Source organism: Poecilia reticulata, chromosome 12 (assembly GCF_904066995.2).
Source record: "Poecilia reticulata chromosome 12, P_reticulata-male-v2, whole genome shotgun sequence".
Classification (NCBI taxonomy): Eukaryota; Metazoa; Chordata; class Actinopteri; order Cyprinodontiformes; family Poeciliidae; genus Poecilia; species Poecilia reticulata.
In genome coordinates, this window is record NC_088841.1 from 10,276,164 (window position 1) to 10,304,155 (window position 27,992).

At 43.2% G+C, this 27,992-nt stretch overlaps 1 protein-coding gene across 1 annotated transcript; it reads right to left on the reverse strand.

Annotated features, from left to right (window-relative positions):
• Positions 1 to 2,098: 2,098 nt before the first annotated feature.
• On the reverse strand, positions 2,099 to 27,955 carry notch1a (notch receptor 1a). Its single transcript, XM_008423696.3, has 34 exons — positions 27,670 to 27,955; positions 26,570 to 26,651; positions 19,211 to 19,473; positions 18,792 to 19,130; positions 17,079 to 17,201; positions 16,736 to 16,969; positions 16,490 to 16,645; positions 16,205 to 16,390; positions 15,818 to 15,931; positions 15,075 to 15,188; positions 14,154 to 14,387; positions 13,951 to 14,061; positions 12,412 to 12,604; positions 12,176 to 12,321; positions 11,957 to 12,070; positions 11,242 to 11,361; positions 10,983 to 11,135; positions 10,230 to 10,458; positions 9,934 to 10,135; positions 9,467 to 9,620; positions 9,172 to 9,356; positions 8,929 to 9,061; positions 8,574 to 8,831; positions 8,367 to 8,479; positions 7,690 to 8,261; positions 7,163 to 7,603; positions 6,925 to 7,070; positions 6,623 to 6,836; positions 6,452 to 6,536; positions 6,178 to 6,340; positions 5,768 to 6,066; positions 5,523 to 5,670; positions 5,323 to 5,420; positions 2,099 to 4,709 (listed from the first exon to the last, which is right to left on the reverse strand). The coding sequence occupies exons 1-34, from the start codon at positions 27,725 to 27,727 to the stop codon at positions 3,453 to 3,455; spliced, it is 7,437 nt and encodes a 2,478-aa protein (XP_008421918.2). The 5' UTR covers positions 27,728 to 27,955; the 3' UTR covers positions 2,099 to 3,452.
• Positions 27,956 to 27,992: the final 37 nt, after the last annotated feature.

Genomic DNA, 27,992 nt, shown 5'->3' on the forward strand with positions numbered 1-27,992 from the left:
TTGCCAATTGTCAATTTTACACTCACCGTTTAATACTGCACAATAACAGATTAATAAAATTACTGTCAGATCAGTTTGAATATTCTATTAAACTGACTTGCCTTATTGCTTTGTTTAAGACTTAACATGAGCCAAATGCAGACATGTTGCTTGCTATCAGCTTGTTGCAGTTTGATTTTTTTTTTTTATTATTTCAGTTTGAAACTTGTATATAAATGTAAAAGCAAAATATTTATTTTTGCTTTTACCTTTGATAAATTTATGTTTTGAGGAATAGATTAATATGTTTTGATAATTTCAGCATTGCTAATGTGGAACTAAAGTTATTTTTGCAAGAAATGGAAAGGTTACAGACAGAATTGTCATGTTGAAGTTAAATGTTTGTATTTAAGAGGGACAACCAGAAGGGGGCGACATTTCTGCATTTACAGATAAACATGGGCTATGATTTATAGCTGGATTAATCTTCTCCAACAATTTAGTTGGTGTTTCTGGCTATTACACCTGTGATGTTCTTTGTAAAAATTTAATTAAATTAAAAAAAAAAATCTGAACTGTGATGTTCCTCATAAAGTGAGACTGAGGGCTATAACTTCAAATGATAATTCAGAAAATAATTTAAAAAAAGAGTAAAATCAAATTTGACAGGATTTTTTTCCATGACTGTAATAAACAAACAATGGCTGTTATTGTTTACCAGCACTCTCTTGCTCATACTGTCTATGTACCACATTAATCAACAACTAACACCTGGTTATGCTGAGTTGGTGCATGTTAAAATAAAAGAACATATAAGAAGAAGATAGCAATATTATTTTCCATCCATCCATCCATCCATTTTCTTCCGCTTATCCGGGGTCGGGTCGCGGGGGCAGCAGCTTCAGAAGGGAGGCCCAGACTTCCCTCTCCCCAGCCACTTCTTCCAGCTCCTCCGGGGGAATCCCAAGGCGTTTCCAGGCCAACCGAGAGACGTAATCCCTCCAGCGTGTCCTGGGTCTTCCCCGAGGCCTCCTCCCGGTGGGACATGCCCGGAACACCTCACCAGGGAGGCGTCCAGGAGGCATCCTGACCAGATGCCCGAGCCACCTCAACTGGCTCCTCTCAACGTGGAGGAGCAGCGGCTCTACTCTGAGTCCCTCCCGGATGACCGAGCTTCTCACCCTATCTCTAAGGGAGAGCCCAGCCACCCTGCGGAGGAAACCCATTTCGGCCGCTTGAACCCGTGATCTCGTTCTTTCGGTCATGACCCAAAGCTCATGACCATAGATGAGGGTGGGAACGTAGATCGACCGGTAAATCGAGAGCTTCGCTTTTTGGCTCAGCTCTCTCTTCACCACGACGGACCGGTACAGCGCCCGCTTCACAGTAGACGCTGCCCCAATCCGCCTGTCGATCTCCCGCTCCCTTCTTCCCTCATTCGTGAACAAGATCCCCAGATACTTAAACTGCTCCACTTGAGGCAGGATGACCTCAAGTGGAGGTCGTCCTGTTATTTTTTACTCTGAAAATCCTAATTACTGAAAAACCACCATATATAAAACTACATCACTTGGAGATATCCCCCATAACCACATACTAAGCCTATTCCTCTTAAAAACCAAACCATTATTTCATGTTTTATTTCCCTCTTTTATTCATGGTTGGAGCATATGTTCCTAAATTTTCTTTAATGAATTACATTTTAATTCATCTGAATTGAGCACTTTATGCCATGTAACTGAGGAATCCCTTGCATGGCTGTGGCAAACTTTGAGTATTACTTCTGAGGACTTCGTTTTCCCCATTTCACTCCAGTTAAATTTTTCTTGCCACTCCCACAAAAAGACCAGATTTGTGGAGTGAAGAAGTGCTCTCCATGCCAATTTAAGAGGACAGCCATTTCTTGGCAGGTTTTCAATTTTGTCATACTCTTTTTTTTTTCCTTTTCTTCAGATGGTTTGAACTGGGGTGTTATATACTGTATATTCACAGCTTGGGATATTCTCGCTAAGAAATCTACAATTCTTTTGTGTGTTATGTGCTGTTTTTATTTGATTACTGCCATTTGCTGATTTTTAGCTAATCGTTTTTGTAATTAACATGCAACGACACACCCACGTTGAGGTTTTCCATTGTATTTTCCAGGGGGATGAGGTCCAAACAAATGACCCAGGTAACTCTACATCTGGCATGCAGCTGTCTACTTACTTTTAACACAATAACACACATATTAAAAAGAAAAATTTATACTTTTTTTAGTTTTGATCATATCTTTTTATTCAATCATGACAAATTTACAACATTTTTAATCTGGAAATATTTCTTCTTCCCAAACTACAACTGTGCATGAAGATTCAGTTACACTTATTTATCTTAAAAACATCTTTACCTCTGAATTAGTTTATAAAACATGACATGTAGACACCATAAAACACACTCCTTTCTAAAGAGCGGGCGGTGTCATTAAACACACAAAGGTCCCATTTACTTTTACAAACAATTTTTCCACCTTAAAGACAATTTTACAAGAAATCTCAAAAAAGTACTTTGCTTTTCGTAAGAAAAACGAATAAAAAAATCACACTGGCACTTTTTAAAATAGTGGCAAATGTAACATTTTGACATTCTACATTAGGTCTGCAATTTTAACACTTGACAGGTTAAACACGGTAACCATAATCAATGATTCATAAAACAATATGAGACAAAGAGGCAATCCTTGCATCATACATGATCACAAATCAACAACTCAGCACCAGCCCAGACCAATATTGAATAAAAAGTAAGCTCAGAGTCTTTCAACCACTAAGAAATATTAGTTAGTTTTTTTTTTGCTTAAAAAGGTCCAAAGAAATCTCAAACTCCTCTTAGGTCTACTACTCTGCCTCTTGCTTTCCGCTTCAGATAAGACAGTGTAACAAGCTTTTAAGGGAAGGTGACACGTTATATAAATATATTAAATTGATGTCTAACACAGACTCAGTGATAAGACTTATCAAAATGTAGTTCAGTAGCAAAACAAGTAACCCAGAAAAGGCAAAAGAAGGTTAAAATATATATAATTAACACTGAACATTTAACAAAATTCTATAAAAATTGGTGAGAAAGGCCTGTACAAACATAAAACATACCATTACCCACAAATAAAATTTGTTTGTGTAAAACTGTTGAAAAGCACAAAATAAATCCAGTGAATATATCTACATGAAACAAATAAATAACCAGTGTTCATATCAAGAAGGCTTTCTCTCTGATATACACTCCTTTCTGACAATTTTTAATGTTCTCATTCTTAGAAAAAAAGTATAAATATAATTTTTTTTCTTTTAGGTCAAAAAGCACATAAATAAATAGAAAAATAACTAAAACTTATCCTATTAGTTCAAAAACTGATAAAAAAAAAGTTTTCAGTCTTGCGAAATGTTTCTGGCAGAATCTGTGTTTCTTTTTCTATTTGCTGTGCATGAAAGTCTCTATTTAAATTGGTCTGGAATTAGGTTCATTTGTGAGTGAATACTTGTTGGCGGGCTAGAGATGCCCTCTGACCAGTCGGACAAGTTGGAATGTGGGGACGAGCTGGACCAGTGGTCGGGGGATCCAGGGGAAGGGGTTAGAAATGGGTGGTCAGGCACCTGTAGCTGGTGGTTAGGTGTGTTGTCCATAGGTCCTGTATAGCTATGTTGGGAGGGAGGAGTTGGAAACTGGGTGCCGAGCATCTGCGTTTCCTGTGGCAACACAGTGTGGATGGGAACTGAGCGGCCAGAGCCACCGTTTGGCTGCATGTCAGCGCCGTTCAGCTCAACGTTCGGGAAGCTCTGGCTCAGGCTTTGGCCGACGGTGGTGGAATTTGAGTTCTGGTGCTGCAGCTGCCTGGAGCGAGGCTGCTGCATCATGTGCACGGCTGAGCCCAGGTGGCTGGTTGGCAAATTCTGGTAACCCATGATCTGGGACAAAGTGGCAGTACTGACGCCGTGCAGGGCACCCATCATGTTGTGTGTAATCGGCGGCCCCTGGGTGAAGCTTCCCGACTGGCTCACACCCGGGTGCATCCTGGTCAGCCAGTCGCACTGGCCTCCTCTGCTGCCACCCACAGATGTTGTGCCCTGGCTACTGGGGTTGGACACAGGCAAGTGGGTGAGGCGGGGGGGATCAAATGACATGCAACTCATATCCTTGCCTATGCTAATCTGGCCTGTGTGGGAGTCCCCGTTGCCTTGAAGGTGATTTAAGGACATAGGCGGCGACTGCTGGAAAGGTGATGGCATAGGAGGAGAGGCCACGTCGGACATGTAGCCATGGGGCGACTCAAGTGACTCAACAGGAGACAGAACAGCTGTTGTGTCTAATAAGTTACTCTTCCCATCCATTGGCTTCTTCTTCTTCACCCTTATATCCTTACCTCCATCCTTCCCTCCTTTCCCACCGGAGCTCGGCTTTCGAACTTTTTTCCCAGAGGGGGTCGGCTTGAGGTTGCTGAGATAGTCATTGGGGGAGCAGAGAGGAGGGGAGAGGGTGGAGGTGCTCAAGGTGGCGCTGTGCAGCCCAGGACTACGAACCACGTTGTACTCGTCTAGCAGGCGGACTATGTCGTGATGCATGCGCTCCTGGGCAATGTCTCGAGGCAGTTGATCGAGATGGTCAGTGATTTCGCGGTTGGCAAAGTGCTCCAGAAGAACTTTAGCCGTCTCATAACTTCCTTCACGGGCTGCGAGAAACAACGGTGTCTCCTCCTAAAAACAACCAAAACACCAGAAACTTCAGTTGGAAGCAATAAATAACATAAACAGATAGTACAGTGCCTCACAAGTGTTCATAGCCCTAAAACTTTTTTACATTTTGTCATACGATACCAATAAAATTATTTGCATTTTATTGGAATATTAAGGGGATGGATAAGTAGTGCCTAATTGGCAAGTAATTGCCCCTGTATTTAGTTCCAACCATCTTGCTGCCATCAACTATGACATTTCCTTTCTCCAATGAACAACCCAGCCACTATATTTCACCAAGGGACTGGTGTGGCACTGGTTTTCTGCTACTCATAGCATTTCTCTTGCAAACCAGACACTTTCCTTTTTTTTCTACTTTCAACAATCACCTTTTTTTGAGACTCTTGCACACAAGTGAAATCTGGTTACATGAAGGGAGTTAGTTGCATTAATTTTATTTAGGGCAATCAGAGTAAAGGGAGCTGAATGCAAATCAATGTAACCCTTTTCAGGTTTTTATTTGCGAGAGAAAAAAAATGTGAAGACCATGTACAAATTTCCTTCCACTTCACTGTGATGTGCTACTTGAACTAACGTCAAAGGGTTGTAAATAGTTTCCCTAGTTTTCCCGTACCTTGTTGTCCTGCATGTCTTTGTTGGCACCATTTTTCAGCAGCACCACAGCAGCCTCCACGTTGTTTACAGCAGCAGCCCAGTGCAAAGCAGATTTTCCTGCAAAGATTTTTACATTACAATATTTTATCATAACTCCCAAACACAATGGGGCATGTATAAAGGTTTGTGCAGATTACAAGATGATAAAACTTTAGCTACCAGAATCATCAGTGGCGTTAGCATCGGCGTGACAGTTGATGAGTTCTTCAACCATGCCCTCAACAGCCAATCGCGCGGCCAGAATCAGAGGCGTTGTTCCGTCATGCATGCGGGCATCAAGATCGGTGGCTCGATTTCGGATTAAAATCTGCGCAGAGACAAATTTCTTTAGCAAAGGAATTTCAGCTGATAGACTGAGTGAAAGCCCAAAGCTATGTGGGGCTCTGGACGAATGAGCAAGCTACCTGAAAAACTCCCTGCGCATCCGCAGCCACGGCAGCATGCAGCGGGGTGCGGCCCATGTTGTCTTGTACATTGGCGTCTGCGCTGGACTCCAGGAGGCGCTTGGCGGCGTCTGAGCGGGCATAACGGGCGGCCAGGTGGAGGGCAGTCTCACCCGTTCGATCGGTCTGGTTATGGAGGTTGGCTCCATGGTAAATGAAGTCTGTGATTATTTCTGCCGACGGATCCTCTTCCTCCTCACTGTTGCCGGTGTCCAGTCCTCCACCGCTGCAGGAGGCGATCATCAGGGGCGTGAAACCATCTGAAAATGAATGTAGGATTCGGCATTTGAGTAAAACGATGCAATACCCTGAAATTGTAGTATATTTACTCAAGCTGGTCATACTATGTATTTTCACTTTTGCAAACATACCTGGTCCTCTGACATTGACATCCATGCAGTCATTCTCAATCTCTCCCTGAGGAGGTGTGGGTGCAATGGATGTTATCCGGAGGTCAGCTGCATCCAGGTGTTGCTGGGTCCATTTCCTCTGGTCTGTATGATCACTTAAATCCAACATCGCCTGCTCCTCATACTGAGGAATGTAAAGATCATTGTAGGATTAATATCAACTGCAAGTGATTAAATGAATAAAGTTTGTTTAATAAATATAAAACTGCAAACATAAACCAACTGTTCATCTTACCCTGAAGTGCCTACAGTCTGGATCATCATCTCCCCATTCAGTTTGATTGTCATCTATAAGGTTGCTGTCTGAGTTCTTCATAGGTCTTTAAAATGAAAAAAAAAAAAAGCGATTAGATCACCTGTAAATCAATATTGTGTTGAGATGCAACAAAATATGAAATCCACTTACTTCAGTCCAACAGAGTCCTCTCCCAATGGCTCCCTGCGTTTCTTTTTGCTGGGTTCTGATACGTTAAATCCCTCCGGCATCCAGAGCTGGCCATGCTCTCGACGGCGCTTCTGAACCACTATCACACCGAGACATATGAAACCCGAAATGGCCAACACCAGTAATACCAAATACACGGGAAAAAACTCTGTAGGGGGAGGAGTAGGTTTCACACCTAGAGAGATAGATATAATTCAACATGTTGAACTTCGATTTAGTAGTCATTTTGTATATAATTACATATAAATCTGAATCTGACATACTTGTTACAGCTTCAATATAGGGAACATTGAGGTTCCCACTGGTGGCCAGTGCTCCGAGAAAGGCAGCCACATCTGTTGCACTCTGGAAGCATTCAGTAGACTGCTGGTAGCACTGACGATTGTCTATCTCCAGATATACAATCGATCTGTGAGCAGAAGTGGGTTGGAAAATTAGCAGTGACTACTTTTTCAAAGTCCTAACACATTCTAGTTTTTGTTAAAACTGTTGTCTTCCTACCCTTTGACTTGCATGGGATCCAGCTCTCTCCGTTTCCGCCGATTGACCATGGAGGACACACTTTCCTTTACCTGACCCAAAACATTGGATGGCATTGAAGTCCACTCAGGCCAGCCTTCTGCAGAGCGCTTCAGCACATTGTGTTTCACCAGATCTTGTTCATTGCCATAGTAAGGAAAGACCATTGGTTCTCCTTTTGCGTCACGGCGGAACACTACGTTAGTGTGGAGAACGTTGCTCAGCTCTCTGAGGAAGGATGAAGAGCGGTTCTTAAGCAGCTCTGGGGGAATATGGACAACCAGAACTAAATGACCATCTGCTAGCTTCTCTGGCATGTTGTTAGCACAGTCCAGGCCGTCCCACTCGCATTCTGCATTGTTGCAGCCTTGGTCGCAATGACCATCAGCATAGTGATCCTTACAATACTGATCATAAAGAGGGCTGAAAAACACAGAAAAAAATGTTAGATTTTTCACAGCCATTTTCTATGACTCATTCTCAAAAACAGTTTTTATTTTCAGACTTACTTGCACTGCCCTTCCTGTCCTTGACAATCAAAGCCATCATAGAGACACCCTGGGCTGTTACATTGGCCATCGCACTTGCCATTGTTGAAGTATCGCCAGCACTGCAGCGCAGCCGAGCAGTTTTGCCAGGGATCATCAAAATTGAGCGAGCAGTCACCTCCGTCCCAGCCACAGGCATGGTTGTTACACAGCGAGTCACAGATGTGGTTACCGGCCCACTCATCACACTGGGGAATCTCACAGCTCACCTCCACTTCTGGAGGCGGTGTGATATCCCGGCCAAACCCCCCGACGAAGGAGTAGTCCAGTATGTGGCAAAGGAGGCCATTGAAGTTACTGGGACAACTGCACTGGAAAAAGGGAGCATCAGGGGTGATCTGGCAAGTGCCTCCATTGTAGCAGGGATTTGAGATGCAGAGGCTGTCAGTGGGAGTCAGACACTCGGGCCCGGTGAAGGTTGAGGGACACAAGCAACGTGGACCCAGGTGGCCGGACACACATGTACCACCATTCCTGCAACTCAGACTGCCACAGGAGCGAGAATCATATTCGCAAGAAGACCCAGTGAAGCCCTACGGAAAAATATTATAATATTAAGAGTTTATTATTTGTATCATTATCACTGGTTAGGATTTGTATAAGAAGCAACTGTAACTAGAAGTTCTAGCAGCACTTACAGGTGGACATTTACAGATAAATCCATGAGGCGTGTTACTGGCAACGGCACATGTTCCTCCGTTCCTGCAGGGCCTTCCCTTGCAGCCATCAAACACCTTGTCACAACGTTGTCCTGTAAAGCAGAAACGTTAGAAGTTTGTCAGCTGTTCTTTTGGACATCGACACAATCAGTTTCCGAGGACGCAAAAAACAATGCTCATCCGTACCTGTATATCCGGTTCTACATTCACAGCGGTAGCTGTTGGGAAGCTGGATACAGTTATATGACCCTCGGGGGTCACAAGGGTTAGACAGGCATTCATTAACGTCCCCCTCACAGCGTTCCCCTACATAACCAGGCGGGCACAAGCACTGGTAGCCCCCAATGCGATCTACACACTTTCCATTGTTGAAGCATTTGGGCTCATTCGTCAGTGGATCGCTGGGAGGGTTGCAGTCATCCAAATTAATCTCACAGTGGACACCTGCAGATAGATGCATTGCTTTAGAAAAAATAACTATTACACCTGTTGAGCCCTTGCATATCTGAAAAGCATTTGCTTTTAATTTGCAAACGTGTACCTTGTGTCCCTCTAGGACAGGAGCATTTGTAGGTGTTAATGAGATCGATGCAGGTCCCTCCATTCTGGCAGGGTTGAGACTGACATTCATTGATTTCTTTTGAACAGTTCACACCGTGATAACCAGGGACACACTGATAAAAAAAAGCAGAAGTACATTTGGTTATTTAAATCATCAAGTACAGCACAATAAACCCTTGTAAGATTGCCAACACTTAATACTGTTGTAATGTATTTCCTTTACCTCACAACTGTAACCTCCAAGATAGTCATTGCAGGTTGCTCCATTCTGGCAAGGATTAGGTGAACATTCGTCCACCTGTTCCTGGCAATAACTCCCAGTGTAGCCAGCCTGGCAGCGGCAGTAATGTGTGTTTCCAGCATCCAGACACTGGCCCGAGTTCCTACACAGTTGAGACACCTCAACACCTGGAACCAAGAAAAGTAGAAATGACTCAAGGAACTTATCACTTACACCTGGCTTTAGACTTAATCAAGTAGAGGATTAAAGCGATGGCACGTGATATGAATTATCATACCTTGCCGTTTGGCAGCGACTTCACATGACACACTGGGGATGTCGCAGTAGAGGCCAGTAAATTCAGTCTGACACTGGCAGGTATACGAGGCTCCCTGCTGCCAGCAAGAACCTCCATTTTTACAAGGGGAAGAGTCGCACCAGCGCACAAGACTCTGAAAAATGAAATGTATGTAAAATGCATTTTTAGAAACTATTTAAATATAGACTGCAAGTATTAGAAATATCCAGAAGTTAATTTCTATAACACTGAATTTCTTTAGTTTTTGGATTGTGCCTTGTTTCATACTTAAGCCTAATTTAATTCCTGAATATGTAATAGTTATAATTATCAGAATATTTACTTCAATTTGCAGAGAACTTAAGAGCTAATGTTCATTGTCTTAACTTGCAATTTGAGTCCAAATCTAAGACTCAACTTGCCATTTCTGGTAAGTATCACACCGCCTTCGTAACATGTTAGCCTACCTGACAGTTGACTCCTGTGTAGCCATGAGGACAGGTGCACTTGTAAGTCCCATAACCATCAAGACAGGTGCCTCCATTGAGGCATGGTTTGGAGTCACACTCATTGATGTCGTACTGGCAGTAGCTTCCAGTGAATCCAGTCAGACACAGACAGGTGAAGGTGTTAATCCCATCCACACAAGTTCCACCATTGAAGCAAGAGCTGCACAACAAGCGAGGAAAACCCAATCAGATTATTAGTAAAACTATGTTTCCGTAGATTAAGATGGGTAGAATGACTAAATTAGGCACCCTACCTGTCGGTGCAGTCATTGGTGTTGATCTCACAATTGATGCCACTGAAGCCCGGTGGGCAGGTGCAGGTGTAGCTGTTAACACAGTCGGTGCAATTAGCCCCGTTTTTACAAGGGTTGCTCTCACACTCGTTTATGTCGTGCTCACACCGGCTGCCACGAAACCCGGGCAGGCAGGTACACGTAAACCTGTTGACACTATCGCGGCAAAGTCCTCCATTACTGCATGGATCTGAAATGCAGCAAAGTGGATGTTAGGCAAGGTTTTTACGGTAACACTTAATTTGAAGGGGTGTGCATAAGACTGACATGACACTGTCATAAACATGACATAACACCTGTCATGAACATAAAGAAGTCTTTATGAATGTTTATGACAGTTGTCATGAAGTGTCATTTGGTAAACAATACTTTCAATGTAAAGTTCCTCTAAAAGTTGCATTGAAAATCCATTAAAAGTGGCAACTCTGCATTAAATTGTCATTATTTACAAAATCATGCAAAGTTGGCACTTTTAATAGTCCTTGTAATGCAACTTTCAGAGCAACTTTGCATTACAAGTGTCATTTTCCGAATGACCCTTCATGGCAACTGTCATAAACATTTATAAAGACTTCTTCATGTTCATGACAGTTGTTATGTCATGTTTATGACAGTGTAATGTCAGTCTTATGCACACCCCTTCAAATAAAGTGTTACTGTTTTTACTTTTAAATCATAGAAGGGAACCTGCTATGCTCCAGGTCATTAGCTTACTTGGTTTGCAGTCGTCAATATCCGTCTCACACCGTTGACCGGTGTAACCTGGCTGGCACTTGCACTGAAAGCCACCCATGGTGTTAAGGCACACAGCACCATTGCGGCAAGGGCTCTTCACGCATTCATTGATGTCAATTTCACAAGTCTGACCTTTTGTTACAAAAACACATCAATGGGATATGCATAAGTAAAACGATGAACTGAGAGATGAACCAACAGCCACATACTATACACACAAATGCTATTAGTTGCAAACCTTGCCATCCTTCAGGGCAGATGCAAGAAAAGCTCTGATAGTCTTCAGCCTCCTTACATATTCCTCCGTTTTTACATGGCCTGGGGCTGCAGGGGGCCTGCAGAGTCTCACAGTTTTCACCTAGAAACAAAACAAGCATCACCATTAGCAATAGTTAACAATAGGCAGCAATTACTTCAACCATCATACATCAATGTCTAACTCCAAATGGTAAAAAAAAAAAAAACATGTTTTCTACATATCTTCCATGATCTGTAGAGTTTAAAACATTAGTTTCTAAGTTCCATTTTCCATTCCACTTCCTTATCCATTTCCATGACAACTTAACCAAACAGAAAGGGCCTTCCTGTTTCCTGCTATTGTTTGATCTTAGACAGGAAACAGGACGTGGCAGAAGAGAGACCAAAGCTTGAAGTGCACGTCTGCTGCTGAAACTAGCTGCTTTGTTATTCCAAAACACATTCCCTGTGTTATCCCTGCCAAACAGACAAGCAGATCTTTCCACACACAGACGCCAAAAACAGGCATCCCTGTTGTTAGCTGGTGTTTTCTTAGACAACACAGGATACGAAAGAACAAAACCTCTGTGAGGAAGCTGAAAGACTATCTTTATGCTTTCAGACCTGCATGCAAAGCTGAGACAGCAATTCATGATGTTAAGAATCCAGGAAATAGTCTGACCCCAGAGTGAAAGATAAGCCCCTCTGTGCCATACCAGTATAAGGTAGTAAACAGTTGCACTTGTATCCAGCCACATCATCAATGCAGGTTCCCTGGTTGAGGCAGGGATTGGAAGCGCACTCATTGATGTTAGTTTGGCAGTTAGGTCCTACAGTGGCAGGATTGTAAAAAAGACATTTGGGTTAGATTTTCACCAGATTAGCAACCCTTTGCTACCAGTGAAAAGCAAGTGGAAAGAAAGGTTGAAACTGACCGGTGAAGCCAACTCTGCATGTGCAGTGGTACCCGCTGGTCATGTCCTTGCATATTCCTCCGTTCATGCAGGGGTTGGACTCGCACTCGTTGTTATTAATATTGCAGTTGTGGCCGCTCCAGCCCGAGTCGCAGGTACATTTATAGCTTCACAAGACGTTAAATGAAAAGTAAGGATTTTTTTGCTTTCTCTTTGGTGTTATTGATTTTTTTTCTTAAAACTTCACATCCACTCACCCATTAATGAGGTCCTGACATCGGCCGTGGATGCAAGGGTTACTGGCGCACTCATTCACCTCTGACAAACAGGTGACATCATGGTAGCCCTCAGGGCAGATGCATGTGAAGCTGTTGACGCCATCAATGCACGTGCCACCATTGTGACAGGGGTTGATGACACAGTCGTCTATGTTGATGTTGCACATTGTGCCTGAAAACCAAGACAGCGGGATTTGAAGATAGCATGACAAGTTTGGCTTTTGTGGGGTTTAACATGTTTCCTTTTTCTTTCTCTCAAAAAACCCTTTATTTATATACCAATGTGTAAGGATCCATCTAAAAAATTCAACTAAAATATGTTAAATATTTTTGGTTGAAACTTGACAAAATATCTAAATCCCCAAGCAAAGCACTCTCAAGGATTATTAAAGAAGGCAAGCAGCTGCTGTCTGGTGTGGTATCCTTTAAATCTTGCAAAATATGCTCTCCATGGTACTCCGTGGTCAGTGCAGCTTTTGGATGAAGGCGAAATAAAGTCTCCTTTTTGGCATTCAGTAAGCAGAAGCAACAGCAGCTCGAGTGTGTACCCAACCTCGTGGCCCCTGGAGGCCTTTTTACTTCTACCCATTGATTAAATGGGGCCATGCTGAATAGGAAGAAGCTGGATCTGAAAGAGGGAGGTTCTGCCAAGAGAGTGGGAGTGTGCATGTGTGTGTATGTGGCGGGGGCAAGGCCACTCTCCCTATCCCCCCCCCCCATTTCATGAAGAAATAACCTCAACCAGGACTGTTTACGAGGACAGAAGGCCATACCCATTTAAAACATGCCCAAGTAACAATTAACCACCCTCCTTCCCCACCACCACTTCTGATCTCCCACTCATGGCCTACACACCCCTCCTTCTTTGCTCTTCATCAATCAGGAGGGGAGGGCCCAACTGCCTGATATTTGGTCACAATAGACCTCTGTCCCTCTGTGTCTCAGTCCTGCTGTTCCCTCCACACTCACCCCATGAGTACAAAAAGATGGTGGAGAGGATTGGGAGGAGGCATGCACAGCAGCCTACACACACACACACCTACGCACACACACGCAGACACACACTTGTTGCCTCCTTGTTGCTTCTTTTGTGAAATAATCACAAAGCAGCTACCAGCCAGAACCAGCTCTGGTGAGCAGCAAAAGGAATGAAGACAAGTCGCCTGCTTCCTTTGGTGAAACCTTATGGATAAATGACTGGAAATGCACTTTTACACTAACAAGCATCTGATATGTGATTAAAAGCCAGTCTCTTTTGTTTTTGTGGGATCACTTTACAGACTCTTTCCATGCTTAACATCGCAGTCTTTTCAGAAGGCAAACAAAGTTAGAGCTTTGTGTGTATGGATCAGGTTCTGGGGGGTAGTCTTCCCTTTCTCTCTGGCTGTCTGTCCCACACAAGCAACCTGACACCATTGTTCCACAGCAGCGGACCCGGCAGCCACCTGTCGAACCTGCCCCTCCCAAAGCTCAGGGGACCCTGCCCCCTGCACCTGTACACTCCATCCAGCCACTCACCTGTGTAACCCGGCTCACACGCACACTCGTAGCCATTGATCTTGTCAATGCACCTCCCGTAGTCGCAAGGCTGGCTCTTGCAGTCGTCCAGGTTCACCTCACAGTTGGACCCTGGTGTGTGACGAAACAAGTTGGAGAAGACATGAAAAACCTACGGACATTTTCTCAGAAGGAGTATGAGAAGATTAGTCTGGTTTTCTCACCAGCAGTGCCTTTGGGGCAGGAACAGAAGTACGAGTTTTCCCTGTCCTGGCAAGTGCCTCCATTCTTACACGGCTGGCTGAGACACTCGTTGATGTTGGTTTCGCACAGGCGGCCGGTGTAGCCGGGGCGGCAGTAGCAGGTGAAGGAGGCCAGGCCATCTTCACATGTGCCGTAGTGGCACGGATCAGAGTAGCACTCGTTGATGTCAATCTCACAGTGCTGCCCTGTGTAACCTGAAAGACAAAAGTAAATTATTTAACCAAATAAAAAATATTGTAAAAATAGTTATGAACAATAATTGAAAAATATTTTATTTTTTTATTTTTATTTCTATAAATAAGTTGTTGTTTTTTGTTTGTTTTTTTATATTATATGCTAACATAAGAAATTAATTATTTAACAAGTGCTGCCTCTGAAGAACACAAATGTATTTATAAACAAAACACATATGAAATACTATACTGCAAATTGCACGACACTATGCTAAATGAGGTACTATAAAAGTGTAACAAATAATTAAACTTATGCTGAATTAACTTTAAAAGAAAATTGCTAAACAATGTTATAGTCTGTTTTTTATTACATTTTCAACTTTTTTTAATTTGCCTTATATCTAATTAATTTAAATTATATTTCATATTTTAATTATAAAATATAACTCAATTGAACAACTGCTTGCCATATTTATTTATTTATTTTTTATCTCAAGTTTAAGCACAGACTAATATAAGAATTTAGAAAGTATTTTAAGTGCTTGATTTATTTCAACAGAACACAAAAATATGCAATAATAATTGGATTATTTTTTTTACTTCAAACATCATGTAAAAATTTTATTTTATTAATTTTCCAAGTAATTATTAAGTATTGCATTTATCTCAACAGGACACAAAATGCTATTTTGCATCTGAAGAAAGTACCTTCGGCACAATCACACGTGTACTTATTGGGTCCATCAGTACATTTGGCTCCATTCTTGCAGGGTGTGCTGGCACACTCATCAATATCCACCTGACACAGATTTCCTGAAAATCCTGCAATTGTTTTTAAAAAGACAGAATAATCAATGTTTGGTTTCAAAACTCAGTACAGGTGTGTAAAAATCAAGATAAATATGTTTTGCAATATTTTCAGCTAACAATAAAATATGCATAAATGTAAAAAAAAAAAAAAAGAAAAAAAAGCTTCACAGACAAGTTAATTTGCATTTGAAGTGGGTCTGCAGGAGGCTGAAAGTCTTTACAAACCATTCCACAATGCTAACTCCACTCTACCCCCTCCTCTTCCCAGATTTTACTGTGCAGGGAAATCTTTAGTTTAAGTCACAGTACAATGGCCCCCAACTCACCAGCTCTAAACCAATCCCTGCCCCCCAAATTTTGGCGCTAAGCATTGCCCGCCAAATATGCTAATGTTCATGCAGCCTGGTCCACATTGTCCAGTCTCCCCACAAAGTATTCAGAGGAACCATTAGAAGAAGTAAATCATTAACATTCAGTCTGTGAGCAATGTGTGCTATACTCATTGACAGATTGGTTAATGATGCCCTCTTTTATTACTCATTCTTCTCTCTAAAGGGTTTAAATCAGTTCAGTTTTAATTTCACATGAGTTCTAAAAGCCGTTTTGGACAATGTTATACATATTCTCTTTTGTCATCTCACCTTTTGGACACTCGCAATGGAATGAGTTGATCTTGTCTATGCATTTTCCATTGTTGAGACAAGGCTGGCTGGCACATTCATCCGTGTTAATGTGGCAAAACACACCCTCATATCCTGAAACCATAAAATAAGTGGTCAAACTTCCTTCCTTTGACAATGTCTAAAAACATGAAGAGAACAATTATATAGTTTGAATATGTAATTTCGCTAACTAGTATAAAACTGGATTTAACATTTTTGTTATTGTCAACACACCACAACAGAAAGTGTCACTTTCTAGATGCTTATTCATTTGTATGTCGAGTTCTGCTTCCTGATTTTAATTATGTCACCTTTTCAACAATTTTAATGATCAACACAAGAAAAAGAAACTAAATGTTGTCTCACCTGGCATACAGATGCAGTGGAAACCTCCAATCTGGTCCAGACAGGTGGCATCATTTTGGCAGGGATTAGATATGCACTCGTTAATATCCATCTCACATCGAGGTCCCTCGTACCCTTGAAGACACTTGCACTGGAAAGAGCCTAATGTGTTGAGGCAGCGACCACCGTGCTCACAAGGGTTGGCACCTACAACATGCAACATACAAGAATTAATTTACCCTGTGCTACCCCCGTGCAACAACAGAGAAAAAAATTGACATTTGTGAAACCAGCTTTATAACTTACCAAGGGAGCATTCATCGATGTCCAGGTTGCAGGCTGATCCTGCGTAACCCGGGGGACAGGTGCATATCGCCTTGCCATTTACCGGGTTGGTGTCACAATTAGAGCCCTTTTGACAAGGATTGCTGATGCAGGCATCATCAAGGTGGCACAGCAAACCTGTATGACCAAATGCACCACATTTAATCTCTTTTTATCAAAGCTTGTTGTCAGAGTGAGTCCTGAAAGCAGGACTAGCCGTAGTCTTACCTGTGCGCCCATGTGGACACTCGCAGAAGAAGGAGGCCACGCGGTCATGGCAGGTGGCGCCATTGTAGCAAGCTGCGCTGGCGCAGTCATCGATGTTCTCGCTGCAGTCGTCGCCCGTCCAGCCATTGACGCACACACAGTGGTAGCTGCCGTGCGTGTCGTGGCATGTTCCTCCATTTTGGCAAACGTTGGGCATCAGTTCGCACTCATCCACGTTTTCAGTACAATACTGACCTGATTGGGTTATCAAAGCAGAGCATAAGATCTCTGTATGTTACAGTAGCTACTTCTATTTCAACTACAAAGGTGGGCATTCAAAAAATAACATGAAGAATGAGATAACCTGTGTAATGAGGTGGGCACTGGCAGTTGTAGGTGTTGACTCCATCCACACACACGCCACCATTCTGACAGCTGTGTGCCGGGCAGTCATCGATGTTGTGCTCACAGTGCTGGCCTGTAAAGCCTGAAAAGATTGAGACACGACCAAAAGCGCTTAGACAAAGTGGAGTATGGCGAAGACATACTTGACCACTTAGATGTGGTTAATAATCACATTTCCTTCCTATCCTTATCGCAGCAATCATAAAACGATAAGCTCTCCATATCCGTGTGGCACACTGTTTTAAAGCCTTCGAGTTGACAGTACAGCCTGTGTCCTCCTCAAACATCAAAGCCTCGAGTGAGCGTGTTACAGTCTGATTAACAATCAACCCACAGCTCTGCAGGTGCTCGTGCAGCTTCGCAATCTAAACGCATTCCAGCGCCGGCCCCCCCAACGGGAGACACACAGCACGGATTAAACTTTAACACACAACAACCCCTCAATATCCCTCCTTCATCTGCTTATCTAAACAATGCGTCCTGTGCTGATCACCGGAAGACAATAAGATTTTTTAAAAGCTGAATGTTTCAAGGAGTGCACAAATCAAGTAAATGCAGCATGAAAAAATTTCAACGTGGGTCGAGGGGCCGAGCTAACCAAACTGTAACAACACTAACCACAATGTTGTAACAGCTTTGAGCACCCAAACAATAAAGATGGCAGATAGATTGGTTTGAATGGAGTGAAAAACAAGGTATTGTTTTCCGTATGTGACCTAATCAATGGGGTGTGTATATCTACAGGTAGTGTGATGTACTGCTTTGTGGGCTCGTTGCTCATTATCAGAAGGAAACGTCTGCATGACTATATCCTGCCAGTGGAGGCTGGCAGAAAGTGTGGTAACCCAAAGATTACGCTCCCCTCCCAATAGATCTTATCACCACACATTGCTTTTCAGGTCAAATATTTTTTTAAAGGAAAAACAAACATTCAAACTAAAACGCAAACCCAATGAGCTCTAACAGGACAGACAGACTCACTTGTAAACACACGTCTAATGGTGAAACAATGAACAAAAACAAAGGTGACATTTGTTTGTTTTCACAAACAGAGAAATCATTTCACAAATCTTAAGCTTTATTTTAAAGCAGCCATAATCATTGCAGAATATTCCACTGAAGGTTTCACAAGTACATTTGTTTTTAAGCTTGCTCAATTCCATTCAAAGGTGGTGCTACTGTCAAAAGACACTGAAATATTTTTTTATTTCATGGTTTTTTCAAATAGAAAGAAATACTTTATAATTCTCCAATTTTAGTTTGTGTGTCAGGCTGGGTGTCAGAATTACAATTAGGTTTAGGGCTGGGACATGAAAGCAAAAACTGTTTGAATCAGAAATGGCCTGAGACTAGCATTCTGGAACACTTCTTTCATTAGCAACAATGGTTAGCCATGGTATTTGCACAGTGTATCTACATCTAGTCACATTTTTTTATATCCAAAATGCTATATGATTTAAAGGTGATGGATTTTCTGACAGAGAGATGTTGGTTAGCACAATCATTAGTTGACCCCAGAAATATTTCCTTCTTTACTTCCTCATCAAAGTAGATTTAACTTATTCAGAGTGAAATTATATCCATGCAATAACCGGATAATGGCTCACCTGACAACCTCCACTTCAACAAAAAAATTTGGCATTTTAATGTTGCGAGATCTCAGTACACCTACCTAGGAGGCAGCTACAGTCATAGGTGGTTTCTCCCTTCTGGACACATGTGCCTCCGTTCTGGCATGGTGAGGGGCTGCAAGGGGAGTAAAGGGTCTCGCAGTGTTGACCAGTAAACTCCTGAGGACAGCGGCAGTGGTAAGAGCCAACTTCATTGACGCAGAAGCCACCATTGAGACATGGAGACGGATTGTGGGCACACTCGTTAATGTCCTGCTTGCAGGTTAGGCCTTGGAAGTTGGCGGGGCAGGTGCACTTGAACATGGAATCTAAAGCAGAGCACTGGCCGCCATTTGCACATGGATTGGAAGCACATGGGTTTGGAGTCTGGCAGGTTTTACCTGGGCAAACAAACGAAAGAGGTGAGTAAATCATGAGAGTTTAAAGTGAAATAGGGTAGAAACTGATGCTAGTCACATACCTGACCATCCTGGTGGGCAACGGCAGCGGAAGCTGCTGAGGCTGATGAGGTCACACGTTCCTCCATTGCGACAGGGGGAGCTCATGCAAGCATGGTTCCTGGGAGTCAGACACAACCTATCGGTGAAACCCAGGCGGCACACGCAGTGGAAATCAAATGTGTTGCCATGGGAGACAGCATGGCATTCGCCACCGTTGCGGCAGGGGGACGGGCTGCAGGGGCTTGGGTATTGGCACCGATCCCCTACGTAGTCACTGGGACACCTGTGAAAAGACAGGGAGGAGGCGGTGAAGATTATAAAACTGGGATCTTTTTCTGACAAAATCATGGGACCAAACGTCCAAACAAAAGGAGATTTTCAGAAGGGTGGAAGTGGGGGGGGGGGGATAAAAGTTTTTCTCCCCAACCTAGACTGAACATGGACGACATGTTGTTCTAGTGTGTCTCTCCGGATTAGGCCCTCTCAGAACCTTGAAAACACATTCTACTGGTACAACAGACACCACTAAATAGTCCAGCCATAACTGCTTGTTCCCATCTACCTTTTACCCCCACGCTGTCCAAATTCATCTCGAATGACTGTAGAGATCAAGGCGACTGTGCCGCCTATGCATGTCCCCCATGTAGCGCTGCATTCAGGCCCTAAGCTCTCTAATATTTCCATCCGATCTAGTCACGAACAATTACTCCATCCGTCTCATGGCCCTCTCTAACATATCGTTGGAATAAAGACACCGAGTTCCCACCAGTAATGAAAAATATTCACGCCTCTCAGCAGATCGCTACAGACGGATTCCACAAATGAAAAGGCATCAAGCCGTTTATTAACTTTGATTTCACACTTACAAAATCCTTACATGTTTTACATGCCACTTGTGTGGACGTAAGGTCCCGTCTGTCACGTGAAGGAAAAATTAAAGTCAGCGGGGAAAAAAACGTGTTTATGTTTGAATTGGAGCTTGTGCGACAGTGTGCACACGAGCGTGAGTGTTTATGTGTAAGAAAGGGCATCTGTTGGCCTCCGAGTATCTCCGCAGGGAGCAGGTGCGCATGTTAATGAAGGCAGCTGTTGGACAGGGTTCCTCCTCCTCCCATTTTCCTTTCTCCTCCTCCTCGTCCTCCTGTCCCCTTATCCCCTTCAGGGCCCCCCTCCTCCTGTCCTCTTCTCAGATGGGGGGACTGAAAAGCCAACCTCGCCTCCAGGGACATAAAGGACCCATGTGAAGTCAGCTGTTGCAACTTCTGTCGCTTCAACTCCCTTAAACCACTCAATCCGGGCCTAATTCCTCTCTTGCCTACCTGTTCTCCTTTCATTTAACCCAGCATCCTCTTTCCCTCTCGTTTGGTTACTACCTCAGCATCAACTTGCATCTTGACTTCTTTCCTGCAGGGATTCCTTTACTAGTCACAGCAGTTTGGTTTTACAACCCTTTCCTTATGTCACACAAGACTGCTAAAACTCTGATTGTTGACTTAGCGAGGTGAGACCAGTCGAGGGGGTTTAACAGTCCTTCGTGCACAAACAGAAAGTCCAGACAGTTGCAATTGTCAGACCACTGAAAAGGTATTTGAGGCTGCTTTGAGGTTTCCTGCTTCTTTTTTTGTGTTTCACTATCAAAACATCCTGGATACTCAGGAGAGAAGTCAACTGTTTTGGTGTAAGAATTCTCACTCAGCAGAATGCAGCAGACCTCCTTTAAAGCAGAATGTTTGCACTCTGGGGTTTTTTTTGCATCAGCACACACCAAATAGCTGTAACAGATCCTCTTTGTCGTGAAGTCACCCCATTCAGAGATAAAGATCCACCCACAGGCTGAGCAGACTAGCAGCACACACCACGGCAACAGGTCTCTCCCGACGATGCAATGTCCCCTCAGGCCGGAGCAGATGCTTCCCCGACCTCTGACCCTAAGCACTTTTGTGAGTGTGGGACGGCCTCTTTGCCTTCTCTCCCCTCTCTGCTCTTGTCCCACTGGGCCCGATCTGCCATCTGTCACTTCTGGGGGTGACTTTATCATACGACACAAAACCAGCCCGACTGTGCAGTGGAAAATGCCACTGCTGTGGAAAAAATGTATGAGGAGGTCGAGGGCAACATACAGTAAGCGTGCACGTGTGAACTTCCTGTACTTTCTCTCCTGCTGCTTATAAAGTATATCTTCAATCCTCTCTCTAGTATTGAAGGGGTCCTGATGGTTTTTTTTGTTTGTTTTTTTTATGTAACAAATCATTAGTCAAGATCTGACCCCTGGGGTGCACATCTGTGTAAGACCAAGAAATTAATAATGTGGTTTGGCTATAGAAACGTAGAAATTAACTGATTATGGAAAACTTTTAACTCATTTAACTGGAGTATTTATTGCAAAATATAAAAACCAAAGGACGGGAAGCTGCATTAGAGATGTGACAAAAATGACATCATAAAACCTCAAACAGCCAACTCATATCATTCCACCCAGTTGTGGTCGAGAGTGTACGTCCAGCTAAGCTGGGGCTTCATGCTAAGCTGAAGCCCCAGCTTAGCATGGGGCTTCAGCTGCAAAATTACAGACAGGAGCGCCTTGCATGTGATAGTGAGAGGAGCTGAGAAAGTGAGTGTCCCTACGCTATCTGCTTGGTTTTAGAGCCACTACAGGAATAACAGCAAACTACAAATGTTTATTTTATGGCTTTCTTTCAACAGAGATGTTCTTGTTTTATTTAGTTACCTTTTCTTTAAACAACCCATTGATTTGGAGAAGTGATACCTTATATGTTGTAGGCAAATAGACTCTATTCAAAATACATATGTTCGCTGCAAAAAAAAAACATACTTACACAATTTAGTCACTTAGCTAAATGTTGTGCAAGTGCAGTGAACCTTGTTTTTCTGACAGCACATTATTGACTTGGTTGTATCAACTTCAAATGATCCAAGTTGAACATTGGATCATTTAAATTAAATTCTACATTTCATTAGCATATTTCAAATGAGGATACTTAAAAATGACTGCTTTAGTAAAACCCTGTCAGCTGACAAATAAGCTGTGAAGCTAATAACATTTAAATGCACAGTCAGCAGGTGATCAGGCAGGGATAATTTTAAAATAAAGTTGTTCATTCTGTAGTGTTGGGTAATGAGTTTAACTTAAGGTGACCCCTGGCCCAAACAAATTACATATAAGATTTTCCCAGCTCTGATTTAAGGGGAACAAAGAAATTCATTCTTGCTCAATCTATGTAGCAGTTCCCCTTTTACAATAGATATACAAAGTGGGATGTCTAGAATCAGAAGACAACATGCAATTTAAAGCTTTTTACAAATGTCTCTTTGCTAAGCTGACTTAACTCTGCATCAACTTGTGAGTCGTCTTTATAAGCTTAAATTAAAGAAGGCACACTTCTATTAATGCCAAACAAATATACATTCATCTCAAAATGGTGATTAACGACTCAAAGTAAATCTTTTAAAGATCTTCCAGTAAACACAGAGAACTACTGATTAATAAGTAAAATAATCTCTGACTCCTCTGAAGCAAAACTTAAAGAAAATAAAGGCGTGACCAAGGACTTGCTCAAGGTTGAGTGTATTTTTGAGGTGTCATTTCTACTTCTGACAGCCTCAGCTGGCGAATGTGAGCTTTCAGAGCCCACTTGAATGAAATAGCTTCTTATCTATGTCTTCTGACAGCACCGCTTTGATTGCCCTGCTCTGAGTAAATCCAGAGTAGCCCACTTAAAAGCCACACTAACAAGAAATATGGGAAACATTTCTCATGTTAAATATTTCAGCATAACAGAGACTGATTCTTTCTCTTTGGTACCCCAGACCCTTCATTTCGTCTGCATTCGAGGGGTTCCTGGCATCCTGGGAATGGAACCAACCGAGGGAGTGGCAGGCTTGAAGCTTTAAACCCAATAAAAAACATCAGTCACCACACTTAACCCCGTCATGCACTCCCATGCTCCAAAGCTGAGCCTTCACAGAGACCTGCTTGGTAATCCTATAGGAAGACAAATGAAGAGCAGCATTCCTGGCGGAAGGGCAAATCCTCTCTTGAGTGGTGAGGGACTCATTCAAGGTGGTGTTCTTAAGTGAGATGTGCTATTGTTGATACACGGCACCAGCCAAAGTTGCCTAAGTTCATCACACTAGCCCCACACAGTCTGGATGCTATTTCCTGCTTTCAACTGTATTTCTGTCAGAAGTGTTTAAAGCACCAAAACAGTCTCTTCCTCCCAAGCAGCGTAAATGACACGAATGTGAGTTTTGGGGTCATAACCCTTTCAGCCTCTCCATGCCCTTGTTACTGTCCCACCAATGGAAACTGAATTTGAGTCACAGAACGCTGTGCCCTTCATCTTGTGCTTTCACACAGCCTACAGAGGCAGTCAGCTACCAAGCACCATGAGAAACAGGAAGCCCCAGACCTTCAAATAACCTCTTGAATCTCAGAGTCACAACCTTGTGTTTCCCCCTCACAGGCGTATGTTATAGCTGTTTCACTGCAGTTAAATCACACCAAGCTGTGTTTTTTTTTGTGCTACATAGAGAGCCATTGTTAGGTTTTAACCAAATGTTTAACATTTTGTTTTTGTTTAGTTAAAAACCCAAGAAACCTGTTTGTCAAGCAACAAACATAAATTCAGCAAAAAAAAAAAAGGAGGAATTATCCCTGAAAGAGAGTGCAGTCTGACAGTGGTGGAATTCATGATTTGCTGTGGTTGAGTCACATGTTTATTTTGCATCATATGACCAGGCCATGCCAAAAGTACGTTACGCTTTCCATTTGTGACTATGGCATTGCCAAATGCCTAGAAAACTTCAGCATCTTTGTTGCACAGAGGCAGGAAACAAGAGCACTTACAAACAAAAGCTGAACCTGATCTGAATCAGACACATAAATATACAACCAAGCACTGAGCACAGTTTGGTTTAAGGAATGACGCATGTCCACAAAAAGAGAAAGATGCTATTTTTACAACTTGTACTTGAGGAAAACATCCTTTTTTGTGGCTCTCAGAGGTATTCACAGAACAGCTACATTTAGATGTAGTCACACACAGCAGCGCTCCATTTATGAGTTAGGAAACTTCTGAAGGAAATTAATTACTCTAGATTTTATTTAGGGGTAACAGAATTAAGTCAACCTGGAGTTTAAGTTAAGCTGACTAAATTTAAATGCACACTATATGTTGGGAAACCACGTGTTCTTTTCTTTCTCCTTTGCCACCTGTAAAAATAAAGGTAAAATAAAATAATCTTTGTTGGACTACCACTTAAAATCTCAGTGATTTTATGAATACAGAGAAGCTTGTCGATGTTATGTGAAAAAGATTAAAAAGACAATTTTAAAAACATTATATCTGACCATTTCCATTCTATTATCCACTACAAATCTTTCAACCGTGGGAACTGTGCTGGAGGAGGATTTAGATCTATCTCAGTACTCAAATTTGTGTCATCAAATGCTCACACGGAGCAGCAAAAACCACAAAATGCAATGGGTGTCTTACGTGTGTGTGTGTGTTGGTGGAATAGGTGGCATGAGGTGTTAAGTCGTTTATAAACTTTTTTCTTCCATTTAGCCCCTTTTGTCGGTACCTTTTGACTTCAATGTCCGGACACGTCTCCGTTTCTCTAACCACATGTGGACTTTCCAACCAGGCCTTCCACACAGTATCTGGGTGAATCTGCCATCGCTGATGAGGCACCAGCGTTTGCGAGTGTGACTTGAAAACAATGACAACTTGGAAACCCCTTTGGTGAGTCGATGCCAGGCTCTCGGCCATGATTCTCTAAGTGCATCCCAGGTCTGATCGCTGCTTGGCTTTGTGTGGGGATGGATGATTAATGAAAGCAGCCAGGAAGGAGAGAGTGCTGGTTGGTGAAGTGATGCCCTCATCCTGCCTGTTTTTAATTAGACCGAGCAGAGATGGTGACCACAATAGGAGCTTTGTAAGGGTGGAGGGAGAGTTTCGGTGTGCCAGGGAGTGCACACGTGCGGAGGTCTACGTGTGTGTGTGTGTGTGTGTGTGTGTGTGTGTGTGTGCGTGCGTGCGTGCGTGCGTGCGTGCGTGCGTGCGTGCGTGCGTGCGTGCGTGTGTGTGTGTGTGTGTGTGTGGAGCGTGCAGATTAGATGTTGTGAATTGGTAGCCCCAGGCTAGCAGTGCAGGCTCTTCAATAGCTCCCTGTTGTCCCCACAGAGCAGAGAAGTGCCCGCCGTGACCACATGCCCAGAGGGCAAATCGGGCCACCTCTGAGCTTCTTTCAAACTGTGCCACTGCTGGAAATCACAACGGAAATAAATCTTTTTTTTTTTTTAAATGCACCTGTTCTGGCTACAAAAACTGCAAACTAACATCCTTCTTTACTTGTTTGTCACATAAAATCTCCAGGATTCAAACTTTGAGCTTTGACTGACTCAGTGACTGCAAAAGGATTATGTAGCTATGTTAGGAGTCACATCAGCAAACTAATAACACCAGCCCACAGTAAACAAACAGATCCCAATCTGCCACTATGCTCCTCTTCCCACTTGTTTGCCCTTAAATTTCTGCACTTTATTCCAATTAATCTCACTCTCTTGACATCCAATCCAATTACATTTCACAGCCATCTGGCTTTCAAATGGAGATCACAAGCACTGAGCTGGGGGTGAGGAAGGGGGGCTTTCGATTCAAAATGATGGAGACAAGCCTTTTTTGGGAAGGTTGGGGGGAGTGGGCAGCAGGAGTTTGGTGTGTGTTGAGGTGTCTGGGGTGGCTGTGGCATGATGGGAAGCCCCACTCAGATTAGTCACACAGCATTATTCTGACTGCGGGGACAATGGAGTGACGGGCGGCGGGCGAGCCCCAGCTGTCGCCCGTGAAAGAGCAGAACAACAAGATTTAAGGCTGGACGCGTCCTCTCACTCTGCTGCTGTGGGGGTCTTGCATTCATTAATGGGCTGCTGTGGAGGGGGGAGGAGAGTGGTGGACTGCTTTTGTCCTTCCCATTCTGAACATTGTGGGTCTACGCTCTTTTGATTTCTTCACTTCTCCAAAGTTTTTCTCATTTTTTGAGAGAATGAGTGTGTGTAAGGGGCAGTGCAACAAAAAAAAAAAGAAAAAAAGAACTGGATGAGAAATACAGGAGTAGAGCGAAACTAGAAGGGCCTGTACGGTTGCTGGGCACAGCACCCTCTCAAAGGCTGGAATGGAAAGGGGGGAACCTGCAGCCCCTTTTCTTTCCAACTGAAATGCACTTTCCAGGACCACACAAATTTAAAGAAATACATACACGATACTAATAGCTGCGTGTAAGTATGTTTTGGAGTGTAACATCTGGAACATCACTTTTTCTCTCTCTCTCTATCTGGGAGTCTTTCCATTACTTACTTGCACTCTCCATCTCCATTTGAGGTGGCTTCACATCTTCCTCCATTTAGGCACGTCTCAGTAGGCAGGGAACATTTTAAACCTGTAGAGTGTATGAACAAAAACATGACAACTGAGGCTTAAAGTAAACTCTAAAGCAAAAAATCCGTTAAAAAAAATTGTACTTTCTAAACATCTAAAGTCACATTTTTTGCTTAAAATCCCAAATCACACTTGCGTCGCCGTTTATTAATTGATTTATCACGAGAATGTCCTTGGGGGATGCTTTGGGGGAGACTGCTGTGGACACCGGTGAGGCCAGAGGAGCGCGTGGTGAGTGGTGCGTGGCTTTTGGGAGGGGGCGAGGTGGAAAGGTGGGAGGTGGGGGGGGGTCACGCTTTTTTACGGGAGGAGGAGGAAGAGCGCGCGGCAGCTGTGGGGCTCAGATGCGCAACAAAAGAAATCAGAGTCCAGCACGAGCCATAAAACATTCTCCCCCGGCATTGTTTACCAGCAGACTGGATAACAGTGTCCCCCGCCCCACCCACCTCAGCCACCCCCACCACCCGGTACTCACAACACTCTCCCACACTTTCAGACAAAAGGTGCACCCCTTCTGCCCCCCTCTGCCTCGTAGCTCCTTTAGCGTCTACCCGCCGATCCCCCCCCAACACCAGCACACGCACCAACTTCTATCTTCTCTCATGTGGTTTATAACCAACTCTCAGAAGTAGTCAAGCAGGTGTTAAGTTTTATTGGAACAGTCGAAATAAAAATATTTTAACACCATAAAATTAATTCTGCACCAATCTTCGGGCGCACATGAACTTAATTGCTCTGATGCAATGGCGAAGACGAGGAAAGTCAGCAGCGACCGCAGCGCAGACTGCAGCAGCTTGCACAGAACTTTTTCCCACGCTTAATAAAATTATTATAGCAAGGTAATGATTCTCGTTATTCGACATGCAATAATCTAACAGTCTCATTTCCTGAATATAATAAACAGAAAAGCCTTATTTGGCAACTTATAACGCACTTCTAATCATTTTGTAACTTCCTCAGAGTCTCTCTGCTGAATCTAAACAGGATACGACTTTTATTTTATTTTTTTTAAAGCTTACCTTGCGAAAAGACGATTGCTTGAATTAGAAATGTCAGTTTCACCAAGAAACGATACATTCCTCCTCTTCAGCTTCACAAACGTGCAGGAGTCCCGCGTTGGGTTCGCATAGATCCTCAGTTTGGGGCTCCAGATGTTGCGTCAAAATGAATATCCTTAGTTTGAGACGGAAAGGTTAATCCCAGCAGGTAGAGTGAAAGTCTTCACCACAGCTCAGATCATAGGTGTTAACCGGCTGCACTCCGAGTTCTCAATGAAATCTACGAGCAACTTCACAAGTTCCTCTTACTCCTCCTCCTCCGCCCCTTCTAAATTCTCCTCCGC